Below are 13,411 nucleotides of genomic sequence, written 5' to 3' on the forward strand. Positions count from 1 at the left end.
CAAGTTGCTGTATGGCTAATGAGAGTTCTGGGAGGAAATTGTGGTGGATTTTAAAGTACCAATGTGAGGACAATCCAAACCACCATTTCCTCCTATCAAGAAACACCATGTTAGTCAAAGAAAATTGTCCACATATATAAATATTGATGGTGTTGGCATTCATTACAGGTGCCTTTATTGATGCAATGAGTTTGACACAATTATTCATACTGTTATAATAGTATTGCATGCATAGAGATAATACTGGCCTTGCGCAAGGGGTTTTGCGAAGGGAGGAGGGTAACCAGGCATCAGGTTGGTGCATAGAGGCTACGCAACCCTATCTGGAGCTTTTATTGGGTTGTATCGCTGTTATTAGTGTCTGGTGCAGATAATTGTTATGGAATCGTATAAACCATCTCATCAGCCTCCCCCTCCTTCTGCTTTGTGCAGTTGATCAGGTGGGTTTTGAACAAAGCTTTAAGAGAAGGGCCAAGAGTAGTGAATATTTTTGCAGCTTCAGGCATAGGCTGTTAACAGTGCTGTGACAAGCACTTGTAGCAGCAGGGAAGGAACTTTGTGTATCTCATCTCCACCAGCAATAGGAGTTGCACTCTCTAGCTCCTTTTTAAGCTCTCTGGAACAAGCCTGGTAATCTACAATATGGAGCTTATATAAACAGTTGGATTCGCATTTGTTACTTCACAAGATATCCTTATCAATTGTTTTAATTCATTATGCCTAGTTTAGGATTTCCTGCTTGCATGAGATGTTAGTCTTGATGCTTTTATTTGTGTAATTTGATACATTCAACAACAACTTGTGTTTAACTAACATCTTGAACATAAAACGTCCCAAGGTGCTTCAGAGGCATTATAAAATAAGACCAAGCCACATGAGATACTAAGGTAGATGACCAAAAGCTTTTTTTATTTTTGTTCATGGGATGTGGGCATCGCTAGCTAGGCCTGCATTTATTGCACATCCCTAATTGCCCTGGAGAAGGTGGTGGTGAGCTGCGTTCTTGAACTGCTGCAGTCCTTGGGGTGTAGGTACACCCACAGTGCTGTTAGGAAGGGAGTTCCAGGATTTTGATCCAGTGACAGTGAAGGAACGGCGATATAGTTCCAAGTCAGAATGGTGTGTGACTTGGAGGAGAACTTGCAGGTGGTGGTGTTCCCATGCATCTGCTGCCTGCCCTTCTAGGTGGTAGAAGTTGCGGGTTTGGAAGGTACTATTGAAGGAGCCTTGGCGAATTGCTGCAGTGCTTCTTGTAGATGGTACGCACTGCTGCCACTGTGCGTTGGTGTGGAGGAATGGAGGAAGTGAATGTTGAAGGTGGTGGATGGGGTTCCAATCAAGTGGGCTGCTTTGTCCTGGATGGTGTCAAGTTTCTTGAGTGTTGTTGGAGCAGCACCCATCCAGGCAATTGGAGAGTATCCCATCACGCTCCTGACTTGTGCCTTGTGGATGATGGTCAGGTATTGGTGAGTCGGGAGGTGAGTTACTCACCGCAAAATTCCCAGCCTCTGACCTGCTCTTGTAGTTACAGCATTTATATGGCTGGTCCAGTTCAGTTTCTCATCAATGGTGACCCCCAGGATGTTGATGGTGGGGGATTCAGCGATGCTAGTGCCATTGAACATCAAGGAGAGATGGTTAGATTCTCTCTTGTTTGAGATGGTCATTGCCTGACACTTGTGTGCCATGAATGTAACTTGCCACTTATCAGCCCAAGCCTAGATATTGTCCAGGTCTTGCTGCATATGGACATGGGTTGCTTCAGTATCTGAGGAGTCGCAAATGGTGCTGAACATTGTGCAATCCTCAGTGAACATCTCCAATTCTGACCTTATGATGGAGGGAAGGTCATTGATGAAGCAGCTGAAGATGGTTGGGCCTAGGACACTACCTTGAGGAACTCCTGCAGTGATGCCCTGGGACTGAGATGATTGACCTCCAACAACAGCAACCATTTTCCTTTGTTAGGTATGACTCCAACCAGCGGAGAGTTTTTCCCCTGATTCCCATGAACTCCAGTTTTGCGAGGGCTCCTTGATGCCATACTCAGTCAAATGCTGCCTTGATATCAAGGGCAGTCACTCTCTCCTCACCTCCTGAGTTCAGTTCTTTTGTCCATGTTTGGACCAAGGCTGTAGTGAGGTCAGGAGGTGAGTGGCTCTGGTGGAACCCAAACTGAGCTTCACTGAACAGATTATTGCTGAGCAAGTGCTGCTTGATAGCGCTGTCGATGACCCCTTCCATCATAGAAGTAGGTATTAAGGAGCATCTTAAAGGAAGAAAGAGGAGTTTAGGGAGGGAGTTCAGCGAGTGAATGGTCAATCGATGGAACAGACTTCCTAGGGAGATGGTGGTGGAAGCATGCTTGGAAGGAAAAAGGTGACTTTTGACCTATTGTTCTCAAAGCACTCCACCACTGGCGGTTTGCCTCATGTCACACCAGGTCCATTGTAAACTAATTAATAAAGATTGATTTGCTATGTTTAGTCAACAACTTACATCATGTGCCTACCAGCAAATAAAATGAACCCAGATCGTCGTCTTCTAGCAATTTTTATGTTGCCATGTTTCTATTTGGATGATTCAAGTTTTCTTCCCCCATTTCTGCATTTTGCTGCCTCTGGCATGAATGTGGTCTCAATGAGCCATTGGCATGTGAGCCAAGTCAGTCAGCTGGCCCCAAGGAGTATCACAACTGAACTCAATCCTGTCACACTTGATGTTCACACGGGCACAATTTCCAGAAGGGGCAGTCTGTAGGTAGGAATTAAAAGCAGGGATTGCAGCTGATTTTTTTGTTTTTCCTATTCTCTCCTCTCCTCCTCAAGCCCCCATCCTTTTCAGGACATTGAAGCCATCCAACTTCTGTCCCTTTCCCTCTGAGAATTGGATTCAAGGAATTATTAAATGTGTTCCTCAGTATTCCAGAAAGTGTAAGCATGAGGGGAGGCTGATGATTTAGGTTTTAATGCTTAACCCTGGGAAGTCATTTTCAGTAAAAGTTTTAACCAAGACGTACTGTCAACATATAGAGGGCATTCTCCTGTGACAGTATTTTTCCAGTGACCTTCAATAATGAAGTGTATGAATTAAAATGACATTTGGATTTCTATACAGTAAAGGGATCATAATGAAAAGAACAGACAATTTTTACCATGTTTCACAGCCAGTGCTGTGAGTGGATGCAACTCCTGCTTAATCCTGGAAATCGGGATGGAGCTATAACCTCAACTATCCCAATGTGATGCTTCGTTTCCCACATTAGACATCATTGTAGCCTCCCAAGACTGTATATTTAGTGGTAAATTGTGAACAGTTCACTGCTGGCAACTTGTGCCTATGAGGGTTCAGGCATCTGTGTAGATTGCTTCTATACTGTTATCGAATTTTCTTCTTTCTTGTTTAAACTGAGTTTTAAAAACATACTAGATCTACCCTGAAATAGTTAACAAGTTGTCTACGGCTAAACTAGCCGGTGCTGTTTAGTGACCCATTTTGAACCAGTTACGTCACATGAAAGCAAGCAAGACTGGCATTACTGTCGCACCTTTCATGACCACTGGACACCTCAACATGCTTTACAGCTAATGAAGTACTTTTGAAGTGTAGTCACTGTTGTAATGTAAGAAACGCAGCGGCCAGTATGAGCACTGAAACTCCCACAAACAGCAATGTGGTAATGATCAAAGGGTCTTTTTTTTTTTGTAATGTTGATTGAGGGATAAATATTGGCCAGGAGAACTCACCTGCTGTTCTTCAAAATAGTGCCATGGGATCTTTTACGTTCACCTGAGCAGGTAGATGGGGCCTCGGTTTAATAGCTCATCTGAAAGACAGCACCTGAAAGCAGCCGAAGGGCCTGTTTTGGTGCTGTATCTCTCTATGACTCTATCACCTGCAACAGTGCAGTGCTCCCTCAGTACTGCAGTGGAATGTCAGCTTGGATTTATTTGTTCATACCCTGGAATGGGACATAAACGTGGGAGCTTTGAAGTTTCTCTTTTACATTTCTTGCATGGAAAAGTAATGACTGTAAGAAAAATTTGTTCTCTAACTGGTGCAAAATGACTGACACCATAAAGCAAGTTCAACTGATTTTGTTCAGGTAAAAAGAGAGAAAATTATATTTTGAGTTATACAGCTGAAAACCTCACACAGGTGTTAAGAACATCTCAGTCATGATATGATAAATCCACTTGCTTGAAGCCCTTGGGTATTTTATCATATGGCATGGTTGTCCATTACCCATCATTATAGAATCTAATATTGCTGTGTGCCTTGCCTTGTATTAGAATGTATCCTGGGAATTTGTGACAATCCTTTGTTAATGCTAATTTTCCAATATACAAACATGCAGTTTGCTCATTGTACTTCTGTTTCACAGGGACTGGCAAAACTGTTGCAGTAATGATCGGCAACATCAAAGGCAGTGAAATTTTGGCACTGGTGAGGAATGGTATTTCGGTTTCCGTGGTGATTGAAGTTGGGAAGCAGCACGGACCATGGATGAGCCAGTACTCCATCTTCTTTGTCTCAATTTCCTTTTTTGTCGTCACTGCTGCCACAGTGGGATATTTCATCTTTTACTCTGCCAGAAGATTACGGATTGCAAGGGCTCAGACTAGAAAACAGGTACGTTATTCAGTTCTGTACTTATGAGAGTCGGAATGCACTGTCAGCAAGTTTCCATCTTACTATCAAATCTATGAAGACTTTCAAAATGACCTTTTATCTCCTGAATATTTAGTGTGCTTGTATCAAATTTCTTTCTACAATATGTTAACTCCACACATTTATTTTAAATGGATTACTGGCTCTTTTCAAAAATGCATTAAGTATAAATGCATAAAACGCTTACAAAATAACATTGTTCAATGTCATTTTCAAGCTATAGTTCTGGTTAAGCAGAGCAAGATGGCATTAAACACTGAAGAGTGGTTGGGGTGTGAATTCAAGAGTTTATCAGCTTGAGCAAGGGTTGAACAATTTAGACAAGTCACCAGTTCCATTTATACTATAGCTTCAATATTGCTCTGTATATATTACTATTTTCAATACTTAATTCTTTGAATTAAACTGGCAATCAAAATTAACACAGGATGATATAGGCATTATATTAAACTTTGACAAGTTGTGCAGTTAACTTAGAGTATTATACATTAGAGGAAAGTTGAGAGACTGCACTGTTGCAGATTAAGTGATATGCTATCATTAATTCTTTCTTTCTAAACTCTGGCATATTAAGTAATTTGGATTTGAATATGTCTCTGCTTATAACTGCCTGGTCTCTGAAGTCCGACATCACATTGAGGTCCCGATCAGTGGTAGTGCACCCAGAGTGCACGAACAGTGAGATAATTCACTCTGAGGAATTTCCCTGGACATATAAAGTTGAAAATTGATTTTTTTTTATGTGAGGGGCTTTAGTTTGGTGGAACAGGCTTAAGGGGCTGAATGTCCAGCTCCTGTTCCTATGTTCCTCAAGCTAGGTGAAAGGTTATAGTTATTTCGCTGCTTAAAGGCAGTGAATCTGATCCATGTGGGTTTACTGAAGGCTGTTGTCCATTTCGTACTGTCATGGAAATGACTTGAAGGGCATGGAAATGAAGTTTGCATTTGTGTTGAGCTGGCATAAAGTAAAATCAGTGCAAGACTACACCTCAGGAATGATCCTATTTATACAATTTCAAACAAAGTTGGGAACTGCCAGGGACTATGTTGCAGCTGGGCACTTAGGGTCACCTTAACAAAAAAAATCTTGACGCCAGCACAAAATTGAGGTACGCAAGTATTATACCAAGAGGACGCTAACACAAAAAAGGCATGTAACCCCCACACCTGCAAGGAATGTTTCTTATTTCTTGGGTGTATATTTTGTTGAGGTGATTTATGCAACTTCTGTTCCAGAGCAGCACCTGTACTGGTTCATACCAGCATTGAAGTTTGCAGTGTAAACTGGGCACATGTTTTGGCTACAACACTCTGCTTTTAAGAGCAGAAAGTATGCTGCCTGAATCACTTCTAAGGAAACTTATGGAGGCGCCAGTAGTCATCCAAATATATGTACATAAGTTGATCAACAAACATTCATGCCATTAATGTAAAGGTATCAAAAAATCAAAACCGTAGCCTTGCAAAAAAAACTCTGCTTCAAATGTCTGTTGCCTAACAACAGCAGTCGGGCGTGTAGAATCTGTGAACTTTTGAGGTGTCTTGAACCAGAACGGTTAGCCTTATAACATAGCAGCAAGTGGCTGCTTTCAGCCCCTTCTTCCAGGCACACTGACTGGGGCAGACACTCCCTGTGACACTTTCTCCTTGGATGCCCCTGGTTTCACAGAATTGTTACAATGCAGAAGGAGGCCATTCGGTCCATCGTGTCTGCACCTGCTCTCTGAGCAATTCGCCTAGTGCCACTCCCCTGCCTTTTCCCCATAACCCTGCAAATTCTTCCTTTTCATATAACAGTCTAATTTCCTTTTAAAATGCTTCATTTGAACCTGCCTCCACCACACACTCGGGCAGTGCATTTAAGATCATAACCACTTGCAACGTGTAAAAGATTTTCCTCATGTTGCTTTTGCTTCTTGTAACAGTTGCTTTAAATCTGTCGCCTTTTTGTTCTCGATTCTTTCACAAGTGGGAACAGTTTCTCTCTATCTACTCTGTCCAGATCTCATGATTTTGAATACCTCTATCAAATCTCCTCTCATCCTTCTCTTCTCCAAGGAAAACAATCCTAACTTCTCCAATCTGTCTTCATAACTGAAGTTCCTAATCCCTGGAACCATTCTCGTGAATCTTTTCTGCACGCTCTGTAATGCCTTCACATCCTTCCTAAAGTGCAGTGTCCAGAAGTGGACGCAATACTCTAGCTGAGGCCGAATTTCTGTCTTGTACAACGTCAACACTACCTCCTTGCTCTTGTACTCTATGCCCCTATTAATAAAGCCCAGGATACTGTATAATAAAAGCAAAATACCATAGATGCTGGAAATCTTAAATAAAAACGAGAAATGCTGGAAATACTCAGGTCTGGTAGCATCTGTGGAGAGAGAAGCAGAGTTAACGTTTCAGGTCAGTGACCTTTCATCAGAACTGGCAAAGATTAGAAATGTAATAGGTTTTAAGCAAGTAAAGCGCAGATGGAGCAAGAAATAACAAAAGGGAATGTGTTGATAGGACAGGGTCACAGAGAATTTTTCTGTCAATTAACATCCTCTCTGCACTAACACTTTTTCACTATACCATTAACATACCTTTTGCCTTTGCTCCATGACGTTCTGGTCAGTTATTCTCTGTGACCCTCTGCCCTATCAACACCTTCCCTTTTGCTATCTTTTGCCCCACTCCCGCTTTATTTACTTAAACCTATTACATTTCTAACCTTTGCCAGTTCTGATGAAAGGTCACTGACCTGAAACGTTAACTCTGCTTCTCTCTCCACAGATGCTGCCAGACCTGCTGAGAATTTCCAGCATTTCTCGTTTATATTCCAGGATACTGTATGCTTTATTAACTGCACTCTCAATCTGTCCTGCCATTTTCAATGACTTATGTACATATATACCCAGGTCCCTCAGCTCCTACATCCCTTTAGAATTGTACCCTTTATTCTTTCTTATCTCTCCATGTCCTTCCTACCAAAATGTATTATGTCACATTTCTTCGTATTGAACTTCATCTGCCGCCTGTCTGCCCATTTCCACCAACTTGTCTATGTCCTTTTGAAGTTCTACACTATCTTACTCACCGTTCACAATCCTTTCAAGTTTTGTATCATCCGCAAACTTTGAAATTGTGCCTTGTACACCAAGGTCTAGGTCATTAATATGTATCAGGAAAAGCAAGGGTCCCAACACTGACCCCTGGGGAACTCCACTACAAACTATCCTCCAGCCCGAAAAACATCCATTCACCACTACTCTTTGTTTCCTGTCACTCAGCCAATTCCGTATCCATGTTGCTGCCCGTCCTGTTTATTCCATAAGCTATAACTTTGCTCACAAGTCTATTGTGTGGCTCTGTAACAAATGCCTTTTGAAAGTGCATGTAAACCACATCGACTGCATTGCCTTCAACAGCCCTCTCTGTTACCTGCTCGTTAAACATGATTTTTCCCATACAAAAGCCATGCTGGCTTTCTTTAATTAACCTGCATTTGTCCATGTGACAATTACTTTTTGTTCTGAATTAATCTTTTCTGGAAGTTTCCGCACAGCGAAGTCAACCTGTCGTTGCTGGGCTTATCTTTACACCCTTTTTTGAACACGGGTGTAACATTTGCAATTCTCCAGTCCTCTGGCACCTTCTCCAAGTCTAAGGAAGACTGAAAAATTAAGGCCAGTGCCTCTGTAATTTCCACTCTCACTTCCCACAGTATAATTGGATGCATCTCATCCAGTCTTGGTGCCTTATCCATTTTTAAGTACAGACAGCCTATCTAACACCTCCTCCTTATCAATTTTAAACCCTTCTAGTGTCTGAATTACCTCCTCTTTCACCATTGACTGGGTTGCATCTTTTTCCTTGGTAAAGACAGATGCAAAGTATTCATTTAGCACTTTAGCTATGCCCTCTGCATCCATGTGCAAATCCTCTTGTTGGTCCCTAATCAGCCCCACTCCTCCTTTTACCACCCTTTTACTATTTATATGCCTGTAGAAAACTTTGGGATTCCCTCTTATATTAGCTGGTTTGTGCCCCAAACCTACCTCCTTAAGAGGTTGGGTAGATGCAGCTTTCCTAGGCATTTTGTAATGTGAATATTGTGGATTATTATCTGATCTGGTTCGAGTCCCATGTGTTGTGAATGAGTGTATAAAGCGTCATCTTGTGTCTGCACCAGAATAAAAGTTACCTTTTTTAATTTAAACTGGCCATACTACTGAAGGCATGATGAACAGTTTTGTAATGATGTGCTCTTTGAATTCTGCGTTCAGGGTAGATTAGTCATGTATAGAGATTGATTACAACCTGTTGGCTGGGCCTTTGTGCCACTAAGAGCATTCACCAAGACAAAATCATTTATTCATCAGTAGTTCCTGTTGGAATTCTAAATTAGCCCTCTTTCCCTTCCCAGTTGGGAACTACAGAAACATTTTTATTGTGTTCGCAGGAGTGGTTAAGTGTTCCCTACTTCTAAAGAGTAAGAGGCGACTTGATTGAAACATATAAGATCCTGAAGGGTCTCGTTTTTTTTGATTATTTTTAAGGCAGAGGTAGATGGATTCTTGATGAGCAAGGGGGTGAAAGGTTATCGATGGTAGGTGGGAATGTGGAGTCAAGGTTACAGTCAGATCAGCCATGATCTTATTGAGCTGGCTCCAGGGCCCAAGTGGCCTACTCCTGCTCCTAATTCGTATGTTTGTAATCAGCAAAACAGCTCAACTCGCTGATGCATAAAAATTCAACTCGTCTGTTATTTTGCCACAAAATAACTTCAGTTTAAGTGGCTAAATTTTTTTATTTTATTTGCTGGACATCTTGGAGAATTTTGAAGAATTTGAGAGTTCATGCTACAGTATCACAAATGCACAGAGATGGTCCATTCATGCTCTTCCTTCACTTTTTTCACTGGCTGTTTCGAAACGATCTAAAGATGTTTCGAGGTTGGGGCCATGCCAATGTTGCTGCCTTTTAAAGTTTCCATTCCAATCTGGATTTGAATGGATTCTTGACTCCTGGACTGCCTGACTGAATTGTAATGAATGTGCCAGATGGCATTCTATTGCAGACCAAACAACACCTGCCCCCATCCCCACCCCCTGCCCATACATAAATCTTCTCTTAACATTTTACTGTTTTAGAAGATTTTATATGTCCATTTCTCGTGAATTATTGTTACTGGTTCACAGCTGATCAGTTCGATGACAACTAACTCCCTCTGGCTAATAATCACCTAGTTGTGGAACTTCCTAGATTTAAGCCACCTTGGCAATAATTCATTGGATTTATACGAACATAAGAAACAGGAGCTGGAGTAGGCCATACTGCCCCTCGAGCACACTCTGCCGTTTAATAAGATCATGGCTGATCTTCGCCTCAACTCCGCTTTCCTGTACTATCCCATATTCCTTGCTTCCTTTTGTGTCCAAAGAGTGACTATGACACGAGGTGGGGAGGGGGATGTTTTAACTTACCTGACCCACAGGCAGCAGGGTGGGGGAAGCTAGTAGAGTGCAGGGAACCCAGAAGGTGCGGATATACCCCCTCCCACCCCGCCCCCCCCCCCCCCCCCCACCCCCACCCCACCAAACTTGGAAGGCAGCCTGATTGACAGGTTCAGCTTCCAGTCAGATGGGGAGCAGTCCAGAGGAGACCAGGTATGTGCGCCTCCTTTGGGGGGCGGTGGGGGAAGGGAAATCATGGGGGTGGGTTGGCCAAGCAGACCCGGTAGATCCAGCAAGTAAGTGGACAGGCACTTCTCCTCTGAAGTCCCTCACTTCTTCTGTTTAGCTGGCAGGTGTCCTGGGAAACCCACCCAGTCGACATTATATTTCAAATGGTAAATACAAATGAGGTATGCGGCCTCGTTATACTATTTAAAGTGCCAACCTGCCTGGTTGGCCGTCTACCCTATCCATCTCCATTGCAAGTGGGTGGGTTGAGGTCAGGATTCAGACTTTTAACACTTTAACTGCCAAGCTATGGTTTGGCATTTAAAATTCCTCTTGCAGATCACAGCTTGCTGTCAGTAACAACTTTGTTTTGAAGTTAAATAACCAAAATGTTCTATGCATGGCACCTTGGCAATGATAGCAGTTTTCCTCCTTCCCTTCTCTCCCTAGCTGGACCAAGATATCGGGGCACGTGATGGACCCTGTAGTGTAACTTGAGGTACAGATCAGCCAGAGTTTAACTGAATGGTGGAGCAAGTTAGAGACACTGAACATCTTACACCTATAACTAATCGAGCAACCCAGGAATTGATTTGAAAGTTTTTTGTTTTGATTTTTGATGAGAATAGAAGGGGAGAAGCAGTAGATTCTTTAACCTGAATAAAAGTTGTGTTTGATGATCAATGCTAACTGGTTTAAATTACAAACAACAGGACTAAGTTGACTTATGCATTGGAAGCCAAAGTAGTAATTTAGCATGTAGTAATTATAGTTACTGGCTGTCTTGTTTGAGTGTTTTTTTTTCTGTAAGAAGAATGGCTCTCTATGGAAACTTAGTTGCACTTGAGTTGTGAAGTAGAATGCATTGCTTTGTGAAAGATTGATTTGCTTTTTACGCTGGAAACATCCTGCTTTAAACTTGAAATCTATTTTACCTTCTTTTCTCCATCTGTTTCATCTTCAAACCACCAGGGTTTCACATTGTGAACAGAATGTCAAATTTTCTGTCAAGTGATGGGGATTTGTTTTTCTGCTGTTGGTGGTGAGGCAATCTCTTCCCAGGAGGACTCAGCACAGCTGAGCCACAAAATCCATCACACTTGCAACTGGGGAGAGCAACTTGTCTGTCACTGTTAGGACAAGAACCTGTCGCCACAAGGGTGTTCAACAAGTGCTCTTCATCTACATCACTGAAATGTTGCTTAAAAAAGCATCTCACTCACAATCCCCAGGAGAGAAGGCTAGCTGTGTCTTCATTTGGAGTTTTGGAAATCTAGCAGGATCCTGCTGGGCATGAAATGATTCTGGTTTGGAATGTTTGAGTATTCCACAGGAAGAACAGGACATCTTAGTGGAAGCAATGACACTGTACACGAACTGTTGCCTACAAGGCTTTCTGCCATCAGTGCCTCACTTAATTTTCCACTAAGCTATACAGTAACATAATTGTGGGGATCTGCACTATGAAGGTTCCTGCACTGCCAAAGCTTCTCTTCGGTCTTGCCGTAGTCTGTCATATAAATGGGAACTCATTTTAAAACTCTTGTTTCTAGTAAGTTTACACACGTAACCCACACACCACTCTTCCTGATGGGTTCATTTGTTCCTCAAAAGTGTCGTTCTTAATTGTTGTACAGGCTCCCAAAGTTACCTGTATTGTCACTTTTTGGATCCATGTATATCAAGCTCTCCTCTCTCTCGAGCTACTCAATTCACCATTAGAACCCTTTACACCCAGTCAGTGACCCAGACATTATTTATACTGGTTAAGAACCCAGATCCCAGAATTGAAAATAAGAAACCCATCTCAGCCCAACGTGCAGCAAAATAATATTGTTATCGCCGAAAATGCTAGAAAACATTCAACCGGTCAGGCAGCATTTGTGGAGAGTAAAACAGAGTTGACGTTTGGGATCGATGAACCTTTCATCTTTCCTTCCCGCCTGTTTAATCTTTTTTATTTTCCTCTTTCCCTTCCCGACTGCACTGGACCTTAGACCAGGAGCTTCATATCTACACCTTAATAAATCATAGTCTAAAAGTTCAAACTGGCACGGTTCAAACTGGCACGTGTGGTGTGTCAAATTTTCCTGGACCAGCATCTTGCAAAAACAGTTCTATTCGACCCAAAATTCGTGCTTTCTGCCCCAGGCCATTGCTCACAAGAAGTAGAATTTTACTTTGAGCTATGGACAGAAGAAAACAGTGTATTAGTTTAATATTTAACTTGCTGTAAGTCCTTTGTAGGCAGGCTAGTACAACTCATTTCTTTGCTACTAACTAAGTAATCTATGCCACTGCGGCAGCGTATGAAGTTCTCCACAGGCACGTTTCTATGAGATGGAACACATGATCTGTGACTTGATTGCAGCCGGGGGAGGTATCACTGAGCCAGGTCCAAAGGAAGTCTGGCCCAGGATATTGACTTTTCACTGGGCGTAAGTAATCACGAAAGGTAGGAACTGCAGCCAAATATGTTGTATGTTTGTTTTAAATGGCCACTGCCTCAATGGGTACAGTGTTGTACTAGTAAAAATGCCAATGGATATATTGTTCTGCGAATGCCTGTTTGGTAGCCAGTGAATATCTAGAGGCCAGATTAATTTTAGGTTCAGAGCTATATTTGAGATGGCATTTAGCCAGCTGAGTCCAGTTGGATTTTCATCATGTGAAATCCAGGTGTGTATCCCTTTTAAGGTTATAAAGTCTAATTTCTGTTGTCTACACACTGGGGTTCATAGGTCATTTGAGAGGCCACTGACGTGCTAAGACTGGTTGAGTGCATGGAGACTGCAAATATTCTGGCTCTGGTATTTTGTGCTTTTTTAAAATTCATTTCATGGGATGCTGTCTAGGCCAGCATTTATTGCCCATCCCTAATTACCCTCGAGAAGGTGGTTCTTGGAGAATTCATATTTCTTTACACACTTTTTGAAGATTTAAAAAGAAAATGGAGTGTGACTCTTGAAGTGTGATGTACAGGATACATATGCCATTTTTATCATTTAAATAGACTGTGCTGATGGGAGCAAAATATTGCAGATGCTGGAAATCTGAAATAAAACAGAAAA

General features: G+C 42.1%; 1 protein-coding gene across 3 annotated transcripts in view; it reads left to right on the top strand.

Annotated features, from left to right (window-relative positions):
• The window catches only part of LOC137377493 (E3 ubiquitin-protein ligase RNF128), a 170,593-nt gene that overhangs the window by 117,751 nt on the left and 39,431 nt on the right, over positions 1–13,411 (top strand). For all 3 annotated transcript variants that reach the window (XM_068047145.1, XM_068047144.1, XM_068047146.1), the window contains exon 2: positions 4,385–4,632. In XM_068047145.1, the coding sequence (XP_067903246.1) occupies positions 4,385–4,632 (248 nt within the window). The remainder of the gene's footprint in view (positions 1–4,384; positions 4,633–13,411) is intronic.

The sequence above is a fragment of the Heterodontus francisci genome, chromosome 15 (genome assembly GCF_036365525.1).
Source record: "Heterodontus francisci isolate sHetFra1 chromosome 15, sHetFra1.hap1, whole genome shotgun sequence".
In the NCBI taxonomy this organism is placed as follows: domain Eukaryota; kingdom Metazoa; phylum Chordata; class Chondrichthyes; order Heterodontiformes; family Heterodontidae; genus Heterodontus; species Heterodontus francisci.